At 33.8% G+C, this 26,495-nt stretch overlaps 1 protein-coding gene across 1 annotated transcript in view; it reads right to left on the bottom strand.

The window, feature by feature from the left end:
* The window catches only part of SLC6A18 (solute carrier family 6 member 18), a 59,104-nt gene that overhangs the window by 7,383 nt on the left and 25,226 nt on the right, over positions 1–26,495 (bottom strand). The window contains exons 4-8 of the mRNA XM_031946099.1: positions 22,939–23,120; positions 19,772–19,882; positions 7,249–7,361; positions 4,791–4,919; positions 1,426–1,582 (exon numbers count right to left, since the gene is read on the bottom strand). Of these exons, the coding sequence (XP_031801959.1) occupies positions 1,426–1,582; positions 4,791–4,919; positions 7,249–7,361; positions 19,772–19,882; positions 22,939–23,120 (692 nt within the window). The remainder of the gene's footprint in view (positions 1–1,425; positions 1,583–4,790; positions 4,920–7,248; positions 7,362–19,771; positions 19,883–22,938; positions 23,121–26,495) is intronic.

Below are 26,495 nucleotides of genomic sequence, written 5' to 3'. Positions count from 1 at the left end.
TACACACTTTGCCTGAGAAAGAACAATATCAAGGTGGTTCTTGTGGCAACTTATGATCATATATCAGAATCTCAGAATGAGAAAACACTTCTAGAGGCCAGGAGCTTATAACATGGAAGTTCACAACTTTATTTGTCCTATTAGAGGAAGATAGAGTTTGGACATCTCTGAACTTTAATGGGTGAAAAAATTATATCTTTATTTTCCCTAATCTCTGACTGAAATGTGGCATTTACTTCAATTATTTCCATTATTTTTCTGAGGAGGGATAGGAGTCTCCATATTTCCCCATACTGTCAAAAATGATCATGGTACAAAAAGGCTAAGAGTCATCACTTTAGTATAATCCAAATCTGGATAAGAATCCTCCCTAAAATGTGCCAAAATGTGCCTTAGCTTGAAAACCTTCATTTGAAGTTATCAATTTTCTATATGTTTCTAATTGCTAGGAAATTATTCCTTATAAAAAGCTTAATTCTTGCCCTCTTCACATTATTCCCAGTTCTGCCCTCTGGGTCCAAGCAATCTTGCTTTAAAGTTTCATCTCTCTTCTGATCAGAAACATGTTCCTGCCTCACTGTTATTTTTCAGTGAAAAACCAGTATTTTTTTGCTTTTCCTGGAAGACATAGCAAATAAAAATACTTCCTTTATTCTCCTTTTCCATCTGTGATTTGAGACTAAGTTAATGGATGCCATTAAAGTTTCATGGAAAATTTTATCCCTTTGCAAATGCTACCCATTGATCCTAGGTCTACCATCTGGGGCTAAGCAAAATATAAATTATTAGATTTGCCATTTTGAAGAAAAAAAACGATTTGCTACTATTGAAGGAAAGAAGCTGGAGCAATAAATGAAAGTGTCAAAAAGAAAAATTTGTATTTTAAGCAAGAAGAAATTTCTAAGAACTAGGAAGCAAAAGATCTGGTACATAGTAGGTGCTTATATAATTATTTTGGATTGATTAGAACTATCCAAAAGTTTAACAGGCTATACTAGAGGAAGTAGATTCCTTTTCATGGGCAGGTTTTCAAGCAGAGGCTGGATGCACACTTTTTGTGTGTCCTCATGAGAGTTCTTTTTCAGGTATAGATTGAACTAGATGGCCATTGAGGTTCCTTCTAAAAAGAAACAGTATTTGTTAAGTCCAGATAGCATGTGTCTGGATGAATACTATATATGAATATCCTTAGAGTCAGAAGATTTAGATTTTACAGGAACTCTGGAGATTATCTAATCCACCCTCTTCATCATATGGCTCCTCAAAGAAAGAGGTCCAGAAAATTTCTCCTTTTTCAATGTCTTAGAGACACGCAGTCAGCAGTTAGTTGGAGCTTCTTGCCCGGTTCTCTGATAAATCCTATGCTCTTTCCACTAAGTCACACTGCTTCTTACTGAACCCAATATCTGGTCTGAGTGTCACTACCTTGTCCAAGAAATCTTGCAGGTGGCAGCTCTTCAGCTGGAGACGTGCTATCCTGTCTGCCTGGGTGGAATTCAGATGCGTGAAGCAGGTCAGATAGTCGTCTCGCTGGATGCTTTGATCTGGAAAGTCAAACTCATTGATGATGCTGATGATGTTTCTGTCAGAAAGAAGAACAGATGGCTTTGTGAGCATTTTACTGGGTGTACACAAAATCACTTGCAGGTCATTGGATTCAGAAACCTTGAAACAAGTTTATTACCACCATAAATGTGATCAGTGGAAAGGATGTATCATTCACTAGTAAATAACTATTAGGAAAAGTCTTCCAAAACAGGACTCAGTTACTCCAGATCCAGATTTTAAATTATACTGTGAGATACCCCCATGTCTATACTCAACAATGGGGATGGGGGAACCATATCCTTTTGGGAAGGAGCTGCTTAATTCTATTTCCTAAATTCCTATCTAGGGCAGCTAGCTGGCACAGTAAATGGAGTGCCAGGCCTGGAGTCAGAAAGACTCATCTTTCTGAATTTAAATCTGGTCTCAAACACTTATTAGCTATGTGACTCTGGGCAATCATTTAACCCTTTTTTCTATAGTCCCCCACCTCTAAAATGAGCTAGAGAAGGAAATGGCAAACCACTGTAGTATCTTTGCTAAGAAAACCCTAAATGGGGCCATGCAAAGCTGGACACGCCTGAAATGAGTGAACAACAACAATCCCCTATCTGTCACGCGTAGGGGAAGCTTTGCCTTAACTATGAAATCCAATAAATTCTTTTCTGAGATATGTCTTCTCTTTTGAAGAGGGCATTAAACTCTTCCAGAACTGATAAAGTGGTTATAGAGGTCAGGCTGAAAGTAGCTTCACCTTCCTTTGATTTATCACATTGAATTCCTTTGACTTATCCACTGAGTAGGAAGAGCAGAGTCAATAAGCCTTTACAAGCAAGTATGGCATTTTTGGATGGATTCTGGTAAACAGGTCATGCCCTCAAAATATCGCTCTAAGACTTATCATAATCCCTGAAATTCCAATTTTAGATCAACTACTCTCTGGGGCAAAACAGAGGAACTATCGAGTGACCCAACACAACCATAATAATCCCCTTTGGCCAGTGAGTAGTTCTTTCTGGGGTGGAGGTGGAGAGAAGAGGGGAAGAAAGTGGAAAATGTTAGCTAAAATGAGATGATTCAGACCAGTTCCAATGGACTTGTGATGGAGAGAGCCATCTGCATCCAAAAAGAGGACTATGGGACTAAATATGGATCACAACATAATATTTTCACCTTTTTTGTTGTTGTTTGATTTTTTTTCTTTCTCTCTTTTTTCCTTTTTGATCTGATTTTTCATGTGCAACATGATAAATGTGGAAATATGTATAGAAGAATTGCATATATTTAACATATTGAATTACTTGCTTCTAGGGAAGGGCGTGGAGAAAAGGAAGGGAGAAGAATAAGGAACACAAATTTTTGCAAGGGCAAATATTGAAAACTATCTTTGTATATATTTTGAAAAAAAGAAAAAAGAAAAATGTTAGCTAAAACAAGGCTTGGATTTTTTTTTTTTTTTTTTTTTTGGTTTTCAGTGATCTCTGCTGTCCATAGCTCAGCAGTAACTCAAATGAATAGGGAAAGCTAGGTAGTGCAATGTATAGTCCAAATTCATCCTTAGACACTTACTTGCAAGTCCTAAGCAAGTCACTTAACTCTGTTTGAATCTGTTTTCTTATCTATTTGAGTCAGAGAAAGAAGCAGAAAACTTAAAAAAGACTAAACAAAAACTCAAATGAATACATCATGATAGCCACATATCCCCAAGGGGTTCATACTGATGATGATGTTAATGAGGATGATGATAATGATGATTAAGAAGAAGAGAAGAAGAAATAAGAAAAACATAAAGAAAACAAAGAGTGAGGAAAAGAGGCAACACATCAGCTTCCATGGAACCTTACTGAACTTGCACGGACGAATCTACAGTTGGACAGCAATATAACTAGTCATTTAAGTACCATGATAAGCAGATGAAAGAAAAACAAAATGTGTCCTTGTATGAACTTATCAAATCAAATGCTCTTAATAAGCATATGTGGGGTAGGCCATCAGACATTTGAGCCTAGGAGAGAAAATAGCTAGAGAAACACCAAAAGGAAGTCATGAGAAATAGCTTGGGATGGAAAAAGGGCTGAGAAGGAGGTGACCTGGGATGCAATTTCTGGGGAGAGGAAGGAAGCAACCAATAGGTTGCTTCCTATTTTGATTAAGTAATTGTAATTTGATTAAGTAATTGTTTTGCAAGGGTGAATGTTGAAAACTATGCATATATTTTGAAAATAAAAAGCTTTAATAAAAAAAAAGGAAAAAAAGTAATTGTGTTAACTTGGTATTAGGTCTAGCTGTTTCTAGGTTGCTAAAGGAGTGTAGGTGATATCACTGAACTCTAAATTTCATTGTCTTGGCTAAAACTCCAATTGCCCTACTTTACTTTCAGGGTTACTGATGCAGCAGTACAATGAATCCCTTAATGATTTGGTTTAGATGTGTTTACATTGAATGCTTCTTTTTCTGGTATCTATCAAAATTTATCAGACAATAGTAGTAGTAGTATTGTTCTATCCATCTTATTTATAATTTTCATTCTAGCATTACAATATTGGGAAATAGTTCTTTTCAATTAAGTTTATTAATTTGGAGATTGACAATCCAAGATCATAGCACACTTATATAAGTACATAGAACATGCAAACCAATCCTGTCAGGAAAGACTTTTGATTTTCTTGTTGCCTGTTTTTCATAGTTTATTGTTTAGTCATTTCAGTCATGTTTAACTCTTCATAAGCCCATTTGGGGTTTTCTTGGCAAAGATACTGAAATAGTTTGTCATTTCTTTCTCCACCTCATTTTAGAGATGAGGAAACTGAGGCCGCCAGCCTCAGTTACACAGCCAATAAATGTCAATTATTCAAGAAGATGAATTTGACTCTAGCTCAGTTCTATACACTGCATCACCTACCTGCCCCTATCTTTTATTACAATTGTGAAATTCTAGTATTTTCAATATACTGCTTCTGTTGAGGACAGAATAGTTTGAATTCTATTTGTGGACTTCACTACTGATGAAAAAGGAACATTTAGGTATAGTAACTAACAATATTCATATTATTCATGATTCTCCAATTCCTGGAAAAATTCAGTTATTAACTTTGGCTTCCTGCTCAGTCATAACACTCCCATAAACATTCCCTCTCCTGAGACCTCATACACACACACACACACACACACACACACGCACACACGAAAAAGAAAAAGACAAGCCAACATTCTGCTTCAATGCAGTGTCTGCACTAGAATCCTACCTGTCCAGGCAATCCCAGTAATCATTTGTTGCTTTGAAGCCTAAAACAGAGAAAACAGCTATAGAAGCATAGAGGGAGGTCATGCTGTTCACTAGGGCTATGGTGATAGCATCTTTTTCACAGTCATTCCTGGAAAAGAAACAAATAAAAACCTTTTCATCAAATTTTTTTTGGAGAGGGTTTTTTCCCCCTAAAAACAAGAATACAATATAATACAACAAACATGTATTAAATATTCACTGTGCTAGTCACTGGAGGAGGAAATTTAGGCTCCCTATCCTCAGTGAGCTGACCAGGGGATAAGAAAACAGCCCAGAGAGCTAAAATCCACAATATAACACAATAAGTGCATGGAAGATGTCTTAACAATAAGCCATGAGAACCATTTTTTGCCCATGGAATAATTTTTACAACCAGGAGATCCAGGATCCCCTTTGGGGAGAAGGTAAGACCATGAGCAGGGGACTAGCTTGGTACAATGGAAAGAATATTAGATTTAGGGTCATAGAATCCTGATTTCAATGTTATCTGTCACTTGCTGCCCATATAACCTTGCGCTCAGTTTCTGTAAAATGAAAGGGTTGGATTATACTCTTAATCTAAATTAATGCTTAATGTTTAAGCCTTGAGTTCATGGAAATCAGTCAGTAAACATTTATTAAGGGCCTACTGGGTGCAGGCACTGTTCTAAATGCTGGATTTAACATCTTAGTGTCTAATCACCAGCCATCTTTTTGGACATTTAGAACTGGGTATTTCTTTGGCATCTCAAACTTAACCTGGTAGAAACAGAAATCATTCTCTTCCCCCCAAATCTCCCTCTTTCTTGCTTCCCTATTATTATCAAGGGTACTGCCATCCTCCCAGAAACCTGGTTTTCGTAGGTTATTTTTAACTCCTAATTCCTTGTAACCAAGTAGTTGCCTGAGAAGCACTTGCTTGGCTCTCCGATTTTTACCTCTTAAAATCCTTCTCTTGTCTTCTCCAAAGTTAAAACATCAAGGAATTCTCCCTTCTATTCTTTATAGCCCAACTCAAATGACATCTTATTTAGAAAACTTTCCCTACTCTTCCATGTAGTAATGACTGTCCCCCACTTTCTAGCATTTCGATTGTACTTCTGATGCCTTGTATTCTGCTTATTTTTGTATGTGTCATATTTTCTTAGGAAGTTATAAGCTCCATGAGAATTGTAGCAATGTGTCTGCCTTTTCCTGTATGCAACAAGCCCTTAATAAATATTGTTTGAAATTATTACTGCTGATGTTACAAATCCTTTGTCTTCCAGTAAGTACCAATCATTTATGCATTTTATTTAATGGGAAATAGATCATTCAGACCTTTTTGATTTGTAATTACATGATCCTATCAGCCTGTTTTCTTTACCATAGGTGTATAATTCAGATTTTGCTTTTATAATCCATTCATTTAATAGTTTATAGTTATTCTAACCCTATTTATGAAAAAAGGGAACTGCAGGTTATTTGCAAAAAGTAATTCTAATCCTTAATTCAATTTAAAGGCCAATGTAATGATTTAATTTTTGGCAATTTCTTTCTAGAAGATAATTTATTGAAGAAAAAAGTGTTAAATTTTTTTCAGTAACTTTCCTCCCTAATTTGATATTTTTATTTTCCCCCAATTACACGTAAAAACAATTTTTAACAAGTAACTTTTAAAAAGAAGGATCTGGGTTATACAAAATATTTTAAATGCCTTTTTCAGTTAAAGAAATTGAACCAAAATTATTGCTAGTGACTTGTTTAATGTGTATTAGTTTTAAGTCAAATTTGTTACATAGCCAAATTATAATTTTATGTGCTATATGAGTACTTTATAGTAGACTTGCATGATGAATGTATAGAGTATAATTTTTCCATTTTTAAAATATGATAGAGGTTTATTGCTGCTGCTTTGTTACTTGTTTTTTTTTTAAATAATATAACATGGGACCACAAAAACCAATTTTATCATTCCTCCTATGGGAAAAAATGATCCATTTTAGAACAACCCATTTAGCAATACAGTTACCATGAATAGAGTCTGGAAAAAATGAGAAATATCCTGTACTTTTTACCCATTTAGAGTCCCCACATGTCTAAGGTGCTTTTAGATACATGGTGGGTAGCTTTGGAAGACACAAGCTATGTGGCAGGTCATCAATTAGGAGATGAATCAGAGATTTTTTTTCAAGTAATTCCCTGAGATCTCATAGAAAAGAGGTTGTTTCTTTAAAAATTCCTTATTTGCTTTCTTATGGTTCAGGAAATAAAATATTAATTGGTAAAAATGCCATTTGTTTTCTTTTGAGGAATAGTGCTATGGTGAAAATAATGTCTCATGATTTTTATCACTCTAAAAGTTTAGGAGGAAGAGTGCCCTAAGAATACAAGATAAGGAGAAGTGATTTTATATCTTTAATCCTATCAAGCTACAACAAAGCAACTACTCTTCTTACTTGGGTGAATTGTAACTTGAAAAGGCAATGTGTCCTCCAAAAGCCAGCGAAAGGGAAAAAAAGATCTGAGTAGCTGCATCAAGCCATACTCGGGGATTCTGGAGAATGCTCATCTGAAATTAGAGAATAATAGCAATTATAATAATAGTTATTCCCATTTAAATATTGCTTAACAATTGCAAATGCTTTTGCAAATATTAACTCATTTGTGCCCTTCGAAAATGCTGTGAGGTAGATAGGGCATATAGTAATTTATGCTCATTTTACAGATGAGAAAACTGAAGTTAAAAGAAATTAAATGGGCTTGTCCAATAGAATGATAATTTTAGTAAACATCTGGAAAAACCATCTAGTTCGAATTATCAACTATAAGACTAAATGGTAATGCCCTCGTTTGGCTTTAATAATACCCAGTTAGCTTAATTTTACTATCATCTTTACAAAGCTGTCTGGACAAGACTTTCAGGAACCAAAATGGTAGAGTAAGCAGGAAAATGCCATTACTCTCCCATATTCATCTCCAAACAACCATAAAATAATGCCCCAAACAAATCCTAGAACAGTAGAATGACAAAAAAGGATGGGGTAAAATAACCCTTGAGCCCAAGAAATTTGGAAGATTGGCAAGAAAAGTTTATTTCATTAGGGAAAAGGGAAGCACAATCCGGGACAGGAAGCAATCCAACAAGTCAGCAGCAAGTTCCACATCAGTCAGCAGAAGATCTTGAGCTCCAGTGTGGTAAAGCAAGCAAATATCAATAGGATTCCCTACATGTCTCAGCATAGACAGGGAAATAGTCAGACTCCAATTCTAAGAGCCTCCACATGTTTCAGTGCAGCCCCAGACAACAAGCAATATTCAGCAATCAGGCCTCCATATACTTCAGTGTAATTTTCAGGGAAACAAAGAAACACCCCACTGATCTCAGCACATCCCAGACACCAGCACCAGGACCCCAGTTCAGCCCCAGTTAAGTGACCAGACCCCTACAGCCTCCAGAAAGGCCCCCACCCCATCTCATCTACTCAGCATAGCACAGAGAAGGGTCCTCTATAGGCTTTAGGGCAGTGCCAGGTAAATAGCCAGGCCTACAGTCTCTGGCACAAAAAAAACCTGAGATAGCACCCCTTCCACCACCAGAGCAGAACTCAAACAAAAAAAAAAAAAAAGGAAGAAGGCCAAAAAAAGATGAACAAAAATCAAGAAAAGGAAAAAAAAAAAGAATCTGACCATAGAGGGCTATTATGGAGAATAAAGACACAAACTTAGAAGAGGACAATAATATAAAAACACATGTGAGCAAAACCCCACCGAAAAATGAGAAGTGGTCTCAAGCCCAGAGAGAACTCATAGTAGAGCTCAAAAAGGAATTTAAAAATTAAGAGAAGTAGAAGAAAAATTGGGAAAAGAAATGAGTGATGCAAGAGAATTATGAAAAAAGAGGCAACAACTTGGAAAAAAGAAAACTGCTTAAAATGTAGAATTGGCCAAATAGAAAAGTAAATACAAAAATCCACTGAAGAAAAGAACTCCTTAAAAAGTACAAATGACCAAATAGAAAAAAAAAAAAATACAAAATTAATGGAAGAAAAACTACTCCTTAAAAATCAGAATTGGGCAAGTAGAAGTTAATGACTCTATGAGACATCAAGAATCAAACAAATAAAAAAGAATGAAAAAAATGTAAAATATCTCATAGGAAAACAACTGACCTGGAAAATAAATCCAGGAGAAATAATGTCAGAATCAGTGGACTACATGAAAGCCATAATTGATAGGGGAACCTGGACAACATGTTTCAAAATATTATCAAAGAAAATTGCCCTGATATCCTGGAGAAAGAGGGCAAAATAGTCATTGAAAGAATCCATCAATCATCTTAGGAAAGAGATCCCAGAATAAAAACTCCAAGGAACATCATAGCCAAATTTCAGAACGATCAGGTCAAAGAAAAAAACTGCAAGTGATCAGAAAGAAATAATTTAAATAACAGAACCACAATCAGGATTACACAGAACTAACTAGATGCAATAGTAAAAGATTGGAGGTCATGGAAAACGATATTCCAGAAGGCAAAGGAATGAGAACAACAATCAAAAATCACTTACAAGGTGAAATTAAGCATAATATATCAAGGGGAGAGGATAATGGTAATTCAATGAAATGGAAGAGTTTTAGGCTTTCATAAGGATAAGACCAGAATTAAACCAAAAATTTGATCTCCATTATCAAGATCCAAAAGAAGCATAAACAGGTAAAAAGGGAAAAGAAAAACATAAGGGATTCAATAAAGTTAAACTGTTTAGACCCCTACATGAGAAGATAATATTTGTAAATCTTAAAAATATATCACTAATAATGCAAATAGAAGAAATATACATGGACTGACTGCACAGGTATAAAGTGAATTTGAGGGAATGACATAAAAAAATTAAGGGGTGAAAAAGAGAAGTAAACTGGATGCAGAAGGGAGTGATAGAATGGGATAAATGATTTCACATTAAGAGGCATAAAAGATCTGTTACAATGGAAGGGAAGATGGGATGGTGCCTGATGGGTATCACTTGAACTTTACTCTCATTAGTATTGGCTGAAAGAGGGAATAATATACACAATTAGCTAAATATAGACATCTGTCTTAATTAATAGGGAAGTATTAAGAGAGAAGATTAAATAAAGAGTCAGGGGGACTGACAGAAAGGAGAGTAGACAAGGGGAGGTGGTAGACAGAAGCAAAATACTGCTGAGGAGGGAAAGGATGAAAAGAGAGAAAGGACCAACAGGAATAAAAACAGGATGGAGGGAAATACACAGTAATCATAACTGAGTGTAAATGAGATGAAATCTCCCATAAAAGTGAAATTTATAGCAGAGTGAATCAAAAACCAAAATCTTACAAGAAACACACTTGAAGCAGAGACACAGAGAGAATAATACTAAATAAATATGCACCAAGTGATATAGCACCCAAATTCTCGAAGGAGAAGTTAAATGAGTTACAGAAAGAATTGAACTATAAAACTATAGTAGTGGGGAACCTCAAGTGTCTCATCTCAGAACTTGATAAATTCAAACCAAAAAAACAACTAAAGAGGAAAATAGAATAAACATTAGAAAAGTTAGACAAAACAAATCTCTGGAGAAAACTGAATGGGAAGAGAATGAATATACCTTTTCCTCAGAACATATGGTAACTACACAAAAACTTATCATGTAATAGAACATAAAACCTTCAAAATCAAATATTGAAAGGAAGAAATATTAAATGTATTTTTTGGATCATAATGAAATAAAAATCCTATGCAACAAAGGACACTGGAGAGATAGATACAAAGTAATTGGAAACCACATAAATTAACTCTAGAGAATAAATGGGCAAAAAAACAAATCATAGAAAGAATCAATAATTTTGTTAGAGAATGACAACAATGAGACAACATCCCCAAATTTATGGGATGCAGCCAAAGCAGTATTTAGGGAAAATATTATTTCTCTAAATTCTTGAATCAACAAAATAGAAAAAGAACAAATCAATGAATTTAGCATGCAACTAAGAAAACTAGAAAAAGACAAATTTTGAATCCCCAATTAAACACCAAATTGAAAACAAAAATCCAATGAGAGATTAATTAGATTGAAAGTTTTTTAGAAAATCCATTGAGTTAATAAATAAAACTAGAATCTGATTTTATGGGGGAAAAACAATAAGGTAGATAAACAATTGCTTATTTTAATTTTTAAAAAAGAAAAAAAGACATATCTCTAGTATCAAAAATGAAAAGGGTGAAATCAACAACAATGAAGAAAAAAATTAAAGAAATCATTAGGAAATATTTTGCCCAATTGTGTGTCAGCAAATCTGATAATCTGAGAGAAATATTGATGAATATTTTTTCAATAGTATTTATTTTTCCAAATACATATAGTTTTCAGCATTTATTTTTGTAAAACTTTGCATTCTAAATTTTCCTCCCTCCTTTCTTACCTTTCCTTTCCCCAAAACAGCAAGTATTCTGATATGTTAAATATGTGAAATCCTTTTAAACATATTTCCTTATCTGTCATGTTGTGCGAGAAAAATTAGACCAAAAGGAGAAAACAAAAACAAAAAAGAAAATAAACAAACATAAAGGTAAAAATACTATGCTTCAATTCATATTCACTCTCCATAGTTCTCTCTCTGGATGTTAATGGTATTTTCCATCCCAAGATTATTGAAATTGTCTTGGATCACTTTATTGTTGAGAAGAGTCAAGTCCATCACAGTTGATTATCACATAATCTTGTTACTGTGTACAATATTCTTTTGTCAGTTCATATAGGTCTTTCCAATTTTTTATGAACTTAACCTGCTTATTATTTCTTATAGAACAATAATATTCCATTATCTTTATATACCATAACTTATTCAGCTATTCCCCAACTGAGGGGCAGCCTCTCAATTTCCAGTTCTTTGCCACCACAGAGAGCTGTTACAAACAATTTTTACACATGTAATTCTTTTCTCCTCTTATGGTCTTTTGGAATACAGACCCAATAGTGAGATTACTGGATCAAAGGATATGCATAGTTTTATAGACCTTTAATTCCAAATTGTTCTCAAGACTGATTGGATCATTTCACAACTCTACCAACATTGCATTAATGTCCTAATTTCTTCACATCCCCTCCAACTTTCTTCATTATCTTTTTTTGTCATCTTAACCAAACTGAGAGGTGTGAAGTAGTACCTCAGAAGTGTCTTAATTTTCATTTCTCTAATCAATAGTGATTTAGATTTTCAAATGACTAAAAATAGCTGTAATTTCTTCATCTGAAAATTGTTTATTCATATACTTTGACTATTTATCAATTGAGGAATGATTTGTATTCTTTTAAATTTGAGACAGTTCTCTGTATATTTTAAAAATAAGTATTTTGTTTGATGAATATTTATGAAAATATAAATTACCCAGATTAACAAATCAGGAAATAGAATGCCTAAATAATCCCATTTTAGAAAAAGAAATTGAACAAACCATTAATGCACTGCCTAAGAAAAAATCCCCAGAACCAGATGAGTTTGTGAATTATACCAAACATTCAAAGAGCAACTAATTCCAATACTATATAAACTATTTGGAAAAGGAGTCCTACCAAACTCCACTTAAGACACAAATATGGTGTTAATACCTAAACCAGAAAGAACTTAAACAGAGAAAGAAAATTATAGTCCAGTGAATATTGATCCAAAAGTTTTGAACCAATTATTAGCAAGGCAATTTTACAGCAATATATCACAAGGATTATATACTTTGATCAAATAGGAATTATACCAAGAATACAGAATTGGTTCAAAATTAGGAAAACTACCAACATAATTCACCATATCAATAACAAAACCAAGAGAAATCATATTATTATTCCAATGGTTGTTGAAAAGGATTTTGACAAAATACAGCATCCATTATTATTAAAAACAATAGTCAACATATTAATAAAGGGAGTGTTTCTTAAAACAATAAGCAGTATCTCTCTAAAACATAAGCAAGCCTTATCTGTAATAGGGGTAAATTAGAGACCTTTCCATCAAGATCATGAAGCAAGAATGCCCATTATCATTACTACTATTCAATATAGTAATAAAAATGTTATCTATAGCAATAAGAGAAGAAAACAATTGAAGGAATCAGAATAGGCAATGAGAAAACAAAACTATCACTCTTTGTAGATGATATGATGGTATATTTAACAACTTTAATAAAGTTGTAGGATATAAGATAAACCTACATAAACAATCAGCATTTCTTTTTATGACCAACAAAGTCCAGTAAGGGACAAAAAAAGAAATCCAATTTAAAATAACTGTAAGCAATATAAAATATTTGGGAGTCTATCTGTGAGGACAAATCCAAGAACTATATCAACACAATTACAAAACATTTTTCACACAAATAAAATCAGATACAAACAATTAGAAATATTTCTCATGGTAGGCTGAACTAATATTTAAAAAAATGACAATTTTGCCTAAACTAATTTACTTAATCAATGCCATGCCCATCAAACTGCAAAAATTTTTTGATAGATCTTGAAAAAAATAACAACAAAATTCATCTGGAAAAACAAAAATTCAAGAATATCAAAGGAATTAATGAAAAAAAAAAAAGAAGGTGGCTTAGCAATACCATATCTCAAACTTTATTATAGAGCAGTAATCATCAAAACTATCTGTACTTGTTAAGAAAGTTTTAGTTAAAAAATAGAGTAGCGAATCAGTTAAATAAATTAGGTACATAAGGCACATAGACAATGACCATAATAATTTAATGTTTGATAAACCCAAAGACCATTGTAACCTACTGGTCATTTGATAAATCCAAAGATCCCAGGCTTTGGGATACGAATTCACTATTCGATGAAAACTTGGAAAACAGGAAAATAGTAGAACACACACTAGATTAATATTAATAATTAGATTAATTATCTAGATTAATTGTATAGATTATCTCACAATATATACTAAGATAAGGCCAAAATGGGTGCATGATTTAAACATGTCATGAAGGGTGACATCATAATCAAATTAGAAGAGCCAGGAGTAATCTACCTGTCAGATCCACGGGGAAAGGAAGAATTCATGACCAAATAAGACAGAGAGCATTGTAAAATAGATAATTTTGATAATATTAAAATAAAAAACTTAAACTACAAACAAAACCAATACAACAAAAAATGAAAACAAGATTAGAAGGAAATCAGAAAACTGGGTAATGTTTATAGCAAATGTCTCTCATAAAGGCCTCATTTCTTTTTCTAATTTTACTATTTTTTAATTACAGCTTTTTATTTTCAAAACATATGCATAGATAATTTTTTGACATTGATCCTTGCAAAATCTTGAATTTCAATTTTTCCTCCTTACCCCCATCCCCTTCCCTAGATGGCAAGTATTCCAATGTATGTTAAACATATTTAAAATATATTAAATCCAATATATGTATACATATTTATACAATTATCATGCTGCACAAGAAAAATCAGATCAAAAAGGGAAAAAATGAGAAAGAAAACAAAATGAAAGCAAACAACAAAAGAGTGAAAACACTATGCTGTGATCCACACTCAGTTCTCACAGTCCTCTTTCTGGGTGTAGATGGTCTCTTCATCACAAGATCATTGGAACTGGCCTCAATCATCTCATTGTTGGAAAAAGTCACGTTCATCAGAATTGATCATTGTATAATATTGATGTTGTTGTGTACAATGATCTTCTCATTTCACTCAGCATCAGTTCATGTAAGTCTTTTCAGGTTTCTCTGAAATCATCCTGCTGGTCATTTCTTACGGAACAATAATATTCTATAACATTCACATACCATAACTTATTCAGCCATTCTCCAACTGATGTGTATCCACTCTGTGTCCAGTTTCTTGCCACTACAAAAAGGGTTGTCACAAACATTTTTGCACATGTGGGTCCCTTTTCCTCCTTTAAGATCTCTTTCGGATATAAGCCCAGTAGAAACACTACTGGATCAAAGGGTGTGCAAGTTTGATAGCCCTTTTGGCATAGTTCCACATTGCTCTCCAGAATGGTTGGATCAGTTCACAACTCCACCAACAATGTATCAGTGTCCCAGTTTTCCCACATCCCCTCCAACATTCATCATTATCTTTTCCTGTCATCTTAGCCAATCTGAGAGTGTGTAGTGGTACCTCAGAGTTATCTTAATTTGAATTTCTCTGATCAATAGTGATTTAAAGTACCTTTTCATATGACTAGAAATGGCTTCAATTTCTTCATCTGAAAATTATCTTTTCATATCCTTTGACCATTTATCAATTGGAGAATGGCTTGAATTCTTATAAATGTGAATCAATTCTCTATATGTTTTAGAAATGAAGCCTTTATCAGAACCCTTGAATGTAAACATTTTCCCCCAGTTTATTGCTTCCCTTCTTATCTTGTTTGCATTGGTTTTATTTGTACAAAATCTTTTTTAACTTAATATAATCAAAATTAACTATTTTTTGTTTAATAAGAACCTCTAGTTCTTCTTTGGTCACAAATTCCTTTCTCTCTTCCATAGATCTGAGAGGTAAACTATCCTTTGTTCTTCTAATTTGTTTATATTCAACCTTATCTTGGTTAGGTGTGGGTCAATGCCTAGTTTCTGCCATACTAGTTTCCAATTTTCTCTGGAAATTGGAAAATAGGTTCCTGTAAACTTAATTTATTCCACTGATCGACTACTCTGTTTCTTAGCCAGTACCAAATAATTTTGATGATTGCTGCTTTATAATATAGTTTTAGGTCTAGCAGAGATAGGCCACCTTCATTTGCATTTTTTTTCATTAATTCCCTTGAAATTCTTGACCTGTATGAGAGGTAAATTATCCTATGTTCTTCTAATTTATTTATAATCTCATTCTTTATGTCTAGATCATGAACTCATTTTGACCTTATCTTGGTATACAGTGTTAGGTGTGGGTCAATGCCTAGTTTCTGCCATACTAGTTTCCAATTTTCCCAGCAGTTTTTGTCAAATAATGAATTTTTATACCAAAAACTAGGTTTTTGGGTTTATCAAACATTATTCATTGACTTTTTTGTTCTGTGAACCTAACCTATTCCACTGATCAATGACTCTATTTCTTAGCCAATACCAAATGGTTTTGATGACTGCTGCTTTATAATATACTTTTAGATCTAGTACAGCTAGACCACCTTTATTTGCTTTTCTTTTCATTAACTCCCTTGAAATTCTTAACTTTTTGTTCTTCCAGATGAATTTTGTTGTTATTTTTTTTAGCTTTGTAAAATAATTTCCTGGGAGTTTGATTGGTATGACACCTACCATACCACCATAGCACCACCATAGCACCAAGGGCTATCAAACTGTGCATACCTTTTGATCCAGCAATGTTTCTGCTGGGTTTGTAACCCAAAGAGATCATGAGAAAGGGAAAAGGACCAATACATGTAAAAATGTTTGTGGAAGTCCTTTTTGTAGAGGCAAGGAACTGTAAAAGTGAGTGGATACCTATCATTTGGAGAATGGCTAAATAGTACATAAGGAACACTTTTCTTATGTACTATTTGGATCATTGTTAAGATCTTTAGAAGACCCTAAGATAGCCTAAGTGGAGACGTTACCATCGCCCACTCTACCCTTACAATTTCCACTAAGAGAATCACCAAAGGGAATTTTCTAGAAAGATTTTGGAGAAATAAATAGCTAGGACCAACAGATCTTCTTGTGGGATTATAATTAGAATAATTTTAACTAATTATAATGAATAAGTAGTTAATCCTCGAGGATTAATTAGGAAATTGGTATAAGTAGATTAATTTAGGTAGCATTATCATTTTTATTATATTCAGCCGGCCTACACATGAGCACTTGATATTTTTCTAATTGATTAGATCTGACTTTATTTGTGTGGAAAGTGTTTTGTAGTTGTGTTCAAATAGTTCCTTACTTTGAAAGGCCTTATTTCTTAAGTATATAGAGAACTGAATCAAATTTATAAAAATTCAAGTCATTCCCCAAAAAATACATGGTCAAAAAATATGAACAGGCAGTTTTCAGATGAAGAAATCAAAGCTTTCTATAGGTATATGAAGAAGTGTTCTAAATAACTTTTGATTAGAGAAGTGCCAATTAAAATAACTCTACCACCTCACAACTACTATGACGAAAAAGGGAAAATGATAAATGTTGGAAAGAATGTGGGAAAATTGGGACACAAATGCATTGTTAGTAGAATTATTATAGATTTTTTTAGGTCAGTAAAATAGTTTCTTGGGAGTTTGATTGGTATAGCATTAAATATATATATATATATATATATGTATGTATTTGTATATATGTACACACACTTAATACAATTTATACTCCCACAATTACCATCTTAGTTTAGGCCCTCATTACTTCTAACACAGATCATTTTAATGTCTCCTATTGACCTCTCTCCTTTAGGTTTCTCTTGCTTCAATCCATTTTCCATTTTGCTTCTAAAGTGATTCTCCTTAAGGGTAGATCTGACCATGTCATGCCCTTACTCAATAAATTCAAGTGGATTTCTATTGCTTCTAGAATTCAATATAAACTGCGATGCTCCCACAAGAAGATGTGTTGGTCCTAGCTATTTATTTCTCCAAAATCTTTCTAGAAAATTCCCTTTGGTGATTCTCTTAGTGGAAAATGTAAGGGTAGAGTGGGCCATGGTAATGTCTCCACTTAGGCTATCTTAGGGTCTTCTAAAGATCTTAACAACGATCCAAATAGTACATAAGGAAAATGTTCCTTGGTTCATCAACCATTCATTATTTCTTCATTCTCTTGTGCAGGCCATTATTTTACTGGAATCAACATAAACAGATTAGTTTAGGTAGTGCATTGTGAACTGATCTAACTATTCTGGAGAGCAAGTTGGAACTATGCCCAAAGGACTATCATGTGCATACCTTTTGATCCAGCAATGTTTCTGCTGGGTGTGTAACCCAAAGAGATCATGAGAAAGGGAAAAGAACCAATACATGCAAAAATGTTTGTGGAAGTCCTTTTTGTAGAGGCAAGGAACTGAAAAAGTGAGTGGATACCTATCATTTGGAGAATGGCTGAATAAGTTATAACATATATTATATATCATATATTATATTACATATATGATATATATTATATATCATAACTATCAGAAAGGCTTGAAGAGACTTGCATAAGCTGAAGTGAATAAAACCAAGAGAACATTGTACACAGCAAAAACAAGATTATGTGATGATCAACTGTGACGGGCTTGGCTCTTTTCAACAGTGAGGTGATTCAGGTTAATTCCAATAGACTTGTGATGAAGAGAGCCATCTACAACCAGAAGGACTGTGGGGAATGAATGTAAATAATAACATATTATTTTCACTTTTTTGTTGTTTTTTGCTTGCTTTTTTTCTTTCTCAATTTTTTTCTGTTTTTATCTGATTTTTCTGGTACAGAATGATAAATGTGGAAATATGTATAGAAGAACTGCACAAGTTTAACATGTACTGGATTGTTTGCTGTTTAGGGGAAGGAATGGGGAGAAGGGAGGGAAAAAAATTGGAGCATAAAGTTTTGCAAGGGTAAATGTTGAAAACTACTTTTGCATGTATTTTGAAAATAAAAAGCTATTATTAAAAAAAAAAACATGGACTCTGAATGCAGATCAAAACATTCTTTTTTCACTTCATTCTTTTTTGTGTTTTTGTTTTCCTTTTGATCTGTTCCTTTTTCACAACTGTGACTAAGATGGAAATGTTTTACACAATTAAACATACATAACTTTTGTGAAATTGCCTAGCCTTTTAGAAAAAAGGGAGAGGAAGGAGGAAGGGAGGAAAATTTGGACCTCAGAATCTTGTAAAAATGAATACTAAAGGGGCAGCTAGATGGTATTGTGAATAGAGTACTGACCATGAAGTCAGAAGGACCTGAGTTCAAATGTGGCCTCAGACACTTAACACTCACTAGCTATGTGACCATGGGCAACTCATTGATCCCCAATTGCTTCACCAAAAAAACAAAACAAACCAAAAAAAAAACCCCACACCTAAAAATGAATCCTAAAATTGTCTTAACATGTAATTGGTAAAACAAAACAAAATAATATTAACAAAATAAAAGGCAGTCTAGGAAAGGCTGGATATGGTGTCAGAAGTTCAAATCTGTTCTTTGCCATTTACTGCCAGTGTGATATCCTTGGGTTTAAAAAAAAAAAAAGGTTTGAAATAGATGACCTTTATGGTTCCTTCTAGCCCTAAATGTAGGATCCAAAGCTCTTTCTGAGGATATTTAGTAACCAGAAGGTCTCAGTGGGAGAAACTTAAAGAAGAATTAATATATTTTGAAAGAGGGCTATTAGTAACATTATCAGGTTACCTCATACAGGTAAGTAATTTGTTCACCTAGTAGAAAGCCAATTATAAGACTATTGTGAGACATTCAGACCTTTGAGAATAGGTTCTCTTTGATAACTTTTTTTTTCATTATTATAGCTTTTTATTTACAAAACATATGCATGGATAATTTTTCAATATTGACCCTTGCAAAACCTTCTGTTCCCACTTTTCTCCTCCTTTCCCCTATTCCCTCCCCTAGAGGGCAGGTAATTCATACATGTTAAACATGTTAAAGTATATGTTAAATACAATATATGTATATATATTTATAGTTGTCTTGCTGCACATCTCTTTGATAACTTTGCAAAACAAGGGGAGGTTTTTGAGCTACTTCCCACTTCAGCATAGGTTTATTAAATTTGTTAATATCAAATTAAACTATTGCTTATTAATAGCAGTCAAGTAAAACTAGAGTTAAGTTCTTCTGGCATAAAACAAATCCCTGTATCAGCAACTTTAATTCATTCTTTCAATACAATTTATCTTGTACTGACATAGAATTGTAGTAGTTTTTTTAGGGAGTGCTTTTTTTAAACTGATATTTCCAAATTGACTAGTGGTTTAGGCCCTTTTATACAGGCTCAATGAGACCTACCTGTACTTACATTAGGTGTAAAGAGGTAAATTAATCCTTCAGTAGCTCCAGGAAGAGTGAGTCCTCGGATGAGGAAGATGGTCAAGACCAAATAAGGAAAGAGGGCAGTAAAATAAATGGCCTGCACAAGAGAATGAAGAAATAATGAATGGTTGATGAACCAAGGAACATTTTCCTTATGTACTATTTGGATCGTTGTTAAGATCTTTAGAAGACCCTAAGATAGCCTAAGTGGAGACATTACCATGGCCCACTCTACCCTTACATTTTCAACTAAGAGAATCACCAAAGGGAATTTTCTAGAAAGATTTTGGAGAAATAAATAGCTAGGACCAACACATCTTCTTGTGGGATTATAATTAGAATAATTTTAACTAATTATAATGAATAAGTAGTTAATCCTCGAGGATTAATTAGGAAATTGGACAGTGTTAGGCTCTGTATATCCTGTGTGTACCTGCAGTTCCATTCAGTTTAATTCGAATTAACATATATTTGTTAATTGCCTATGTGAAAAGTACTAGATGAGGATGGTGATACAAACCCTCAGAGAGCTTATATTTTAGTGAAATGGGGACCATATTCAACAACTTGACTCCAAATAAGTGCACTACAAAGGTAAATTAAGGAAGAAGAGAGAATTAACAAGTGGGGAGATGGGGGAAGGGTTTAGGAAAAAGGTAGCAACTGACTAGGTCTTGGGGAAAAAATAAGGATTCTACCTACTAAGAGGTAGAGGTGAAAAGTCAGGCATTTATGCAATGAATGGGTATGAGAACAAAAGGTATTATGTTGAGTTTTAAAAGCAGTTTACTAGTATAGTTTAGCTGGAACATAAGGTTTGCAAAAAAGAGAGGTATAGAGAAAAACTGGAAAGGTTGGCAGTAGCAGGATTGTAGGGAGCCTGAAATACTTTATCTTAAGGGCAATGGGGAGTTATTGAAAGTTTTTGAGTGATATGGTTAGGATTAAGTCTTTTGAAAATAAATTTATCATCTCTTTGGAGAAATGGCTGGAGAAGGGAAAGATTGGAAGAAGAGTACAGATGAGAGGTGATGAAAGCCTAAAGTAGAATAATAGCTTCATCAGAATAGAGGAGATAATACTGAGACACACTATGGAGAGAGAATTGCTTTATAAAATTCTATATGTAGAATTACTAATACTCGTCACTGACTGGATATGGCACATGAGGAAGGGAAGAGTTAATGATGATACAGAGATTATGAATCTGGGTGATTGGGAGGAAGATGATGGTACTCTAAATAGAATAAGAAGTCTAGGAGAGAGAAGAGGGGAGTTTAGAGAGGAAGATGATGAATCCTGTTTTAGACATTTGAGTTTAAGATGTTGATGTATCCTCCATGAAAAGACATCCAGAATGATTGGATAATACAAGGCAAGACATGGGGAGAAAGATTATAGCTAGATATATAGATTAAGATTTGCTTATAATGATAATTTTATATATAAATGATAATTGCCTAACCTGTTATGTTTTTAAAGAATGTAATAGAAGAGCAGAGGAGCACTCCTGTCTCTGAAAAAAAAGGATCTCCTTGAGAGATCATGAAAGTTGATTAGATCAAAGGAGAGAAGAGAGAGAGAAGAAGTCTAAGAATGGAAAAGGGGAGGAGGGTGATTATGGGGTGGAGAGTTTGGAGGCAAGAGATAGAAATTCATTTAGCCAAAGAAACTGGAAACAAGTAATCAGACAGAAGGAGGAGAAACAGAAAAAAAGAGTTGTTACAGAAGAGAAGATGATAGTGTCATTTTCAGAAAGGTCAAAGAGGATGAGAATATAGAAAAAAAGTCATTGAATTTAGCAGTTAAGAGATTATACAATAATATATAGGATGTCCCAATAGTCTTGGTGCAGTTATAAGCTTTTAAAATAAACTTATTAATTAATAATTAAGAAAATATTAAAACCAATAAAATTTTTAAAAGCTTATTAACAACTTAAAATTACACCAAGGCTTTTGGAATATACTGTATTTAGAGTTGATAGGGACCTTAGAAGTCATATAATCCAACATCTTCAGTTTAAAGATGAAGAAAATGAGGGAGAAATTAAATAACTTATCTAAAGTAATACAGCAGCAGATCGAGAATTCAAACCTACAAACAGACTTAAGATCTACATACTCTTTCCATAGCTTCTCATTAGCAACCTTGGAGAGAACAAATTTAGTAGAGTGATGATGTCACAAGTTAGTCTGCAATGGGTTAAAACGTGAGCAAATCAGCAAAACTATGGAGATAGCTAGTGTAGCTGACTGAATCTGGGAATTTAACATTGAAAGGGAGGTGAAATATGAAGCAACATCTTGAAAGTATGACAGAGTCAAACAAAGATTTGCTAAAGATGAGTAGACAAAAGTATTTTTGTGAACAGTGGGGAAGCTAACCAGCAGATAGGGAGGGACTGAAGACAAAGTGAATAATTGATAGGATAAGCTTTAGAAAGCTCAAGAGGAAATAGGATCAAAGGCAAAAGGAGAAGATCCATCTGTTTTACAGTTTGGGAGGAAGAAGGGTGAAATTGTAAATGGTTTTGAAATATGGAATAGAGGAGATAGGGAGCTTGTGCAATATAGTCCTGGTTTTGTCAGGAAAATAGTTAGGAGAATATCTGTAAGAGGGGTATTATCTGGAAGTTATTATTGTTGTTGTTGTTGTTGTTGTTGATGATGATCCTTTGATCTTAAGAGGACAAAAAGAAGCCATTAAGTCTTGGAGGGGGAAATACAATGTTTGAAAGTGCCACTAAGGAGAATCAATCAAGGAAGAAGAAGAAGACAGCCATATAGTAGTAAAAGCCCACTTGAAATTCAGTAATATGAGTTTATGGAAATGTTTTGCATCACATGTGCCTTCTCAATGGGACTGAACTGAGGAGAGAATAAAGGAGAGAATCTGGAACTCAAAGTTTTAAAAACAATGTTAAAAATTGTTTTACATGTAACTGGAAAAATAAAATATTAAATAAATGAAAAAGTAGAAAAAAAAAAAAGAAAAAGAAAAAAAAAGCTTGGCAGCAGGCAAGGAGCCTGGGATTCCATTATACTCACTTCATCTTTAAAAGCACAATAGGCATTAAGGAAACATTTTTCATATATCAAGAGACAATTGTGAACAACTTAGCTTCTACAAGTGCCTTTATAAGATCCTCACCTTTCCTGTGGATTCAATACCTCTGATTATGCAGATATACACAATCATCCAACAAGCCACTAAGCACACAACCAGCCTCCACTGTACGGTCCCACTTTCATTGATGTCTGTGGTGATGTTTAGTGTTTGCCTGTACCAGAAATAATTCACAGTATTGCTATGCTGGCACTCTTCAATGGGCCCTGAGAAACAAAGAGAATCTCTAGTCATTGCAAGGCCATCATGTGCCACAGCCACAAATGACTGCAGACTCTTTATATTCCACTATAAAACCCTTCAAAGTGGACTTGGTGTTGATCTGTACTTGCATCCCCTCACCCAGCTCTGCCAAGTTCTCTGCAGATAGTAAGCACTTATTAGTGTTTGCTGACTTGAGTGTTTGTTGAAAAATAGTAGATTTTCATTTAGGGACCATTAAAACACCAAAATGATGAATTTTAACATTTGGTCAAATCCATCAACTCTCCATTGTTGTTGTTGTTTTTTCTTTTCCTTCCTAGAAAGTAGAAATTCAATTTAGACTCAGAACCACCATAAGGTGAATGAATTTTCGCTCCAGGTTAAACTGAAATTAGGGGTGTTAAATTGGTGGGAAGGCAAGGATGACAAGAGAAATTGGACTTCCTGCAGCAAATAAAGTGATTGTACCATCGTAGTTTGAGGTGTCTGGGAGAATTGGAACTGGGAATCTCCACTTCTTCCCAGTAAAACCTGGGATTCAAGCCTAGTGTATTTATTTTTATTATTATTATTATTAAAGCTTTTTATTTACAAAATATATGCATGGGTAATTTTTCAACATTAATCCTTGCAAAACCTTTTGTTCTAAATTTTCTCCTTCTTACCCCCCCACCTCCTCCCCTAGCTGGCAGGTAGTCCAATACATATTAAATATGTTAAAATATATATTAAATCCAAAATATGTACACATATTTATACAGGTATCTTGCTGCACAAGAAAAATCAGATCAAAAGGAAGAAAAAACTGAGAAAGAAAACAAAATGCAAGCAAATAACAACAGAGAGAGTGAGAATGCTATGTTGTGGTTCACAATCAGTTCCCACAGTCCTCTATCTGGTTGTAGATGGCTCTCTCCATCACTGAACAATTGGAATTGGTTTGAATCATCTCATTGTGGAAGAGAACCATGTCCATCAGAATTGATCATCATATAATCTTGTTGTTGCCATATATAATGATCTCTTGGTTCTGCTCATTTCACTTAGCATCTATTCATGTAGGTCTCTTCAAGCTTCTCTGAAATCATCTTGCTAGTAGTTTTTTATAGAACAATAATATTCCATAACATTCATATACCATAATTTAGTCAGCCATTCTCCAATTGATGGACATCCATTCAATTTCGTTTCTAGCCACTGCAAAAAGAGTTTGAACATACGGGTCCCTTTGCCTCCTTTAAGATCTCTTTGGGACATAAGCTCAGTAGAAACACTGCTGGATCAAAAATATGCACAGTTTGACAAATTTTTGAACATAGTTCCAAATCACTCTCCAGAATGGTTGGATCCATTCACAATTCCACCAATAATGTATTAATGTCCCAGTTTTCCCATATCCCCTCCAACATTCGTCATTATCTTTTCCTGTTATCTTAGCCAATCTGACAGGTGGGTAGTGGTATCTCAGTGTCTTAATTTGCATTTCTCTGATCAATATTCTTTGACCATTTATCAATTGGGGAATGGCTTGAACTATTATAAATTTAGTTAATTCTCTATGTATTTTGCAAGTGAGGCCTTTATCAGAACCTTTGAACATAAAAATATTTTCCCAGTTTGTTCCTTCCCTTCTAATCTTGTCTGCATTAATTTTATTGGTATAAAACCTTTTTAACTTAATATAATCAAAATTATCTATTTTGTGATCAGTAATCATTTCTAGTTCCTCTTTGGTCATAAATTCCTTCTTCCTCCACAGATCTGAGAGGTAAACTATTCTATATTCTTCTAATTTATTTATAATATCATTCTTTATGTCTAGATCATGAACCCATTTCAACCTTATCTTGATATACAGTGTTTAGGTGTAAGTCAGTGCCTAGTTTCTGCCATACTAGTTTCCAAGTTTCCCAACAGTTTTTGTCAAATAGTGAATTTTTATCCCAAAAGCTGGCGCCCTTGGGTTTGTCAAATACTAGCTTGCTATAGTTATTGACTATTTTGTTCTGTGAACACCAATGCACTGTTTCCACCAATCAGCTGCTCTATTTCTTAGCCAGTACCAAATGGTTTTGATGGCTGCTGCTTTATAGATCAGGTACAGGTAGGCCACCTTCATTTGCTTTGCTTTTCATTAATTCCCTTGAAATTCTTGAAATTTTATTCTTCCAGATGAATTTTGTTGTTATTTTTTCTAGTCAGTAAAATAGTTTCTTAGGAGTGTGATTGGTGTGACACTAAATAAATAGATTAGTTTAGGTAGTATTGTCATCTTTATTATATTAGCTCAATCTATCCAAGAGCACTTGATATTTTTCCAGTTGCTTAGATCTGACTTTATTTTTGTGAAAAGTATTTTGTAGTTTTGCTCATATAGTTCCTTGGCAGACAGATTCCCAAATATTTTATACAATCAATAGTTCCTTTAAATGGAATTTTTCTTTGTATTTCTTGCTGTTGGGTTTTGTTATGATATATAAAAATACTAATGATTTATTTGGATTTATTTTGTATCCTGCAACTTTGCTAAAGTTGTGGATTAGGGGCAGCTAGGTGGCACAATGGGTAGAGTATCAGCCCTGAAGTCAGGAGGACCTGAGTTCAAATCTGGCCTCAGACACTGAACACTTCCTAGCTGTGTGACCCTGGGCAAGTCACTTAGCCTCAGAAAAAAAAAAAGAAGGTTAAAAAAAATAAAATAAAGTTGTGGATTATATCTAATAGTTTTTTAGTTGATTATCTAGTGTTCTTTAAGTATACCATCATATCATCTGCCAAGAGTGATAATTTGGTTTCCTTATTACCTATTCTAATTCCTTTAATCTTCTTTTCTTCTCTTATTGCCAAAGCTAGCATTTCCAATGCAATATTAAATAGTAATGGTGATAGTGGAGCAACCTTGTTTCACCCTTGATCTTATTGGGAATGATTCCAGTTTATCCCCATTACATATGATGCTTGCTGATGATTTTAAATAGAAGCTACTGACTGTTTTAAGGAAAAGTCCATTTATTCCTATGTTCTCTAGTATTCTTAATAGGAATGGGTGTTGGATTTTATCAAATGCTTTTTCTGCATCTATTGAGATAATCATATGATTTTTGTTAATTAAGTTATTGATGTAGTCAATTATGTTAATAGTTTTCCTGATATTAAACCAGTCCTACATTCCTGGTATAAATCTTACTTAGTTGTAATGTATTATCCTGGAAATGATTTTTTGTAATCTCTTTGCTAATATTTTATTTAAGATTTTCACATCAATATTCATTAGGGAGATTGGTCTATAATTTTCTTTTTTTTTTTTAGTCCTACCTGATTTAGGTATCAGTACCGTGTCTATGTCTTAAAATGAATTTGGTAAGATTCTTTCATTC

This window comes from Sarcophilus harrisii, chromosome 1 (assembly GCF_902635505.1).
Source record: "Sarcophilus harrisii chromosome 1, mSarHar1.11, whole genome shotgun sequence".
Taxonomy (NCBI): Eukaryota; Metazoa; Chordata; class Mammalia; order Dasyuromorphia; family Dasyuridae; genus Sarcophilus; species Sarcophilus harrisii.
The sequence above is the reverse complement of the archived record's forward strand: the minus strand, read 5'-3'. Positions and strand labels throughout refer to the sequence as shown.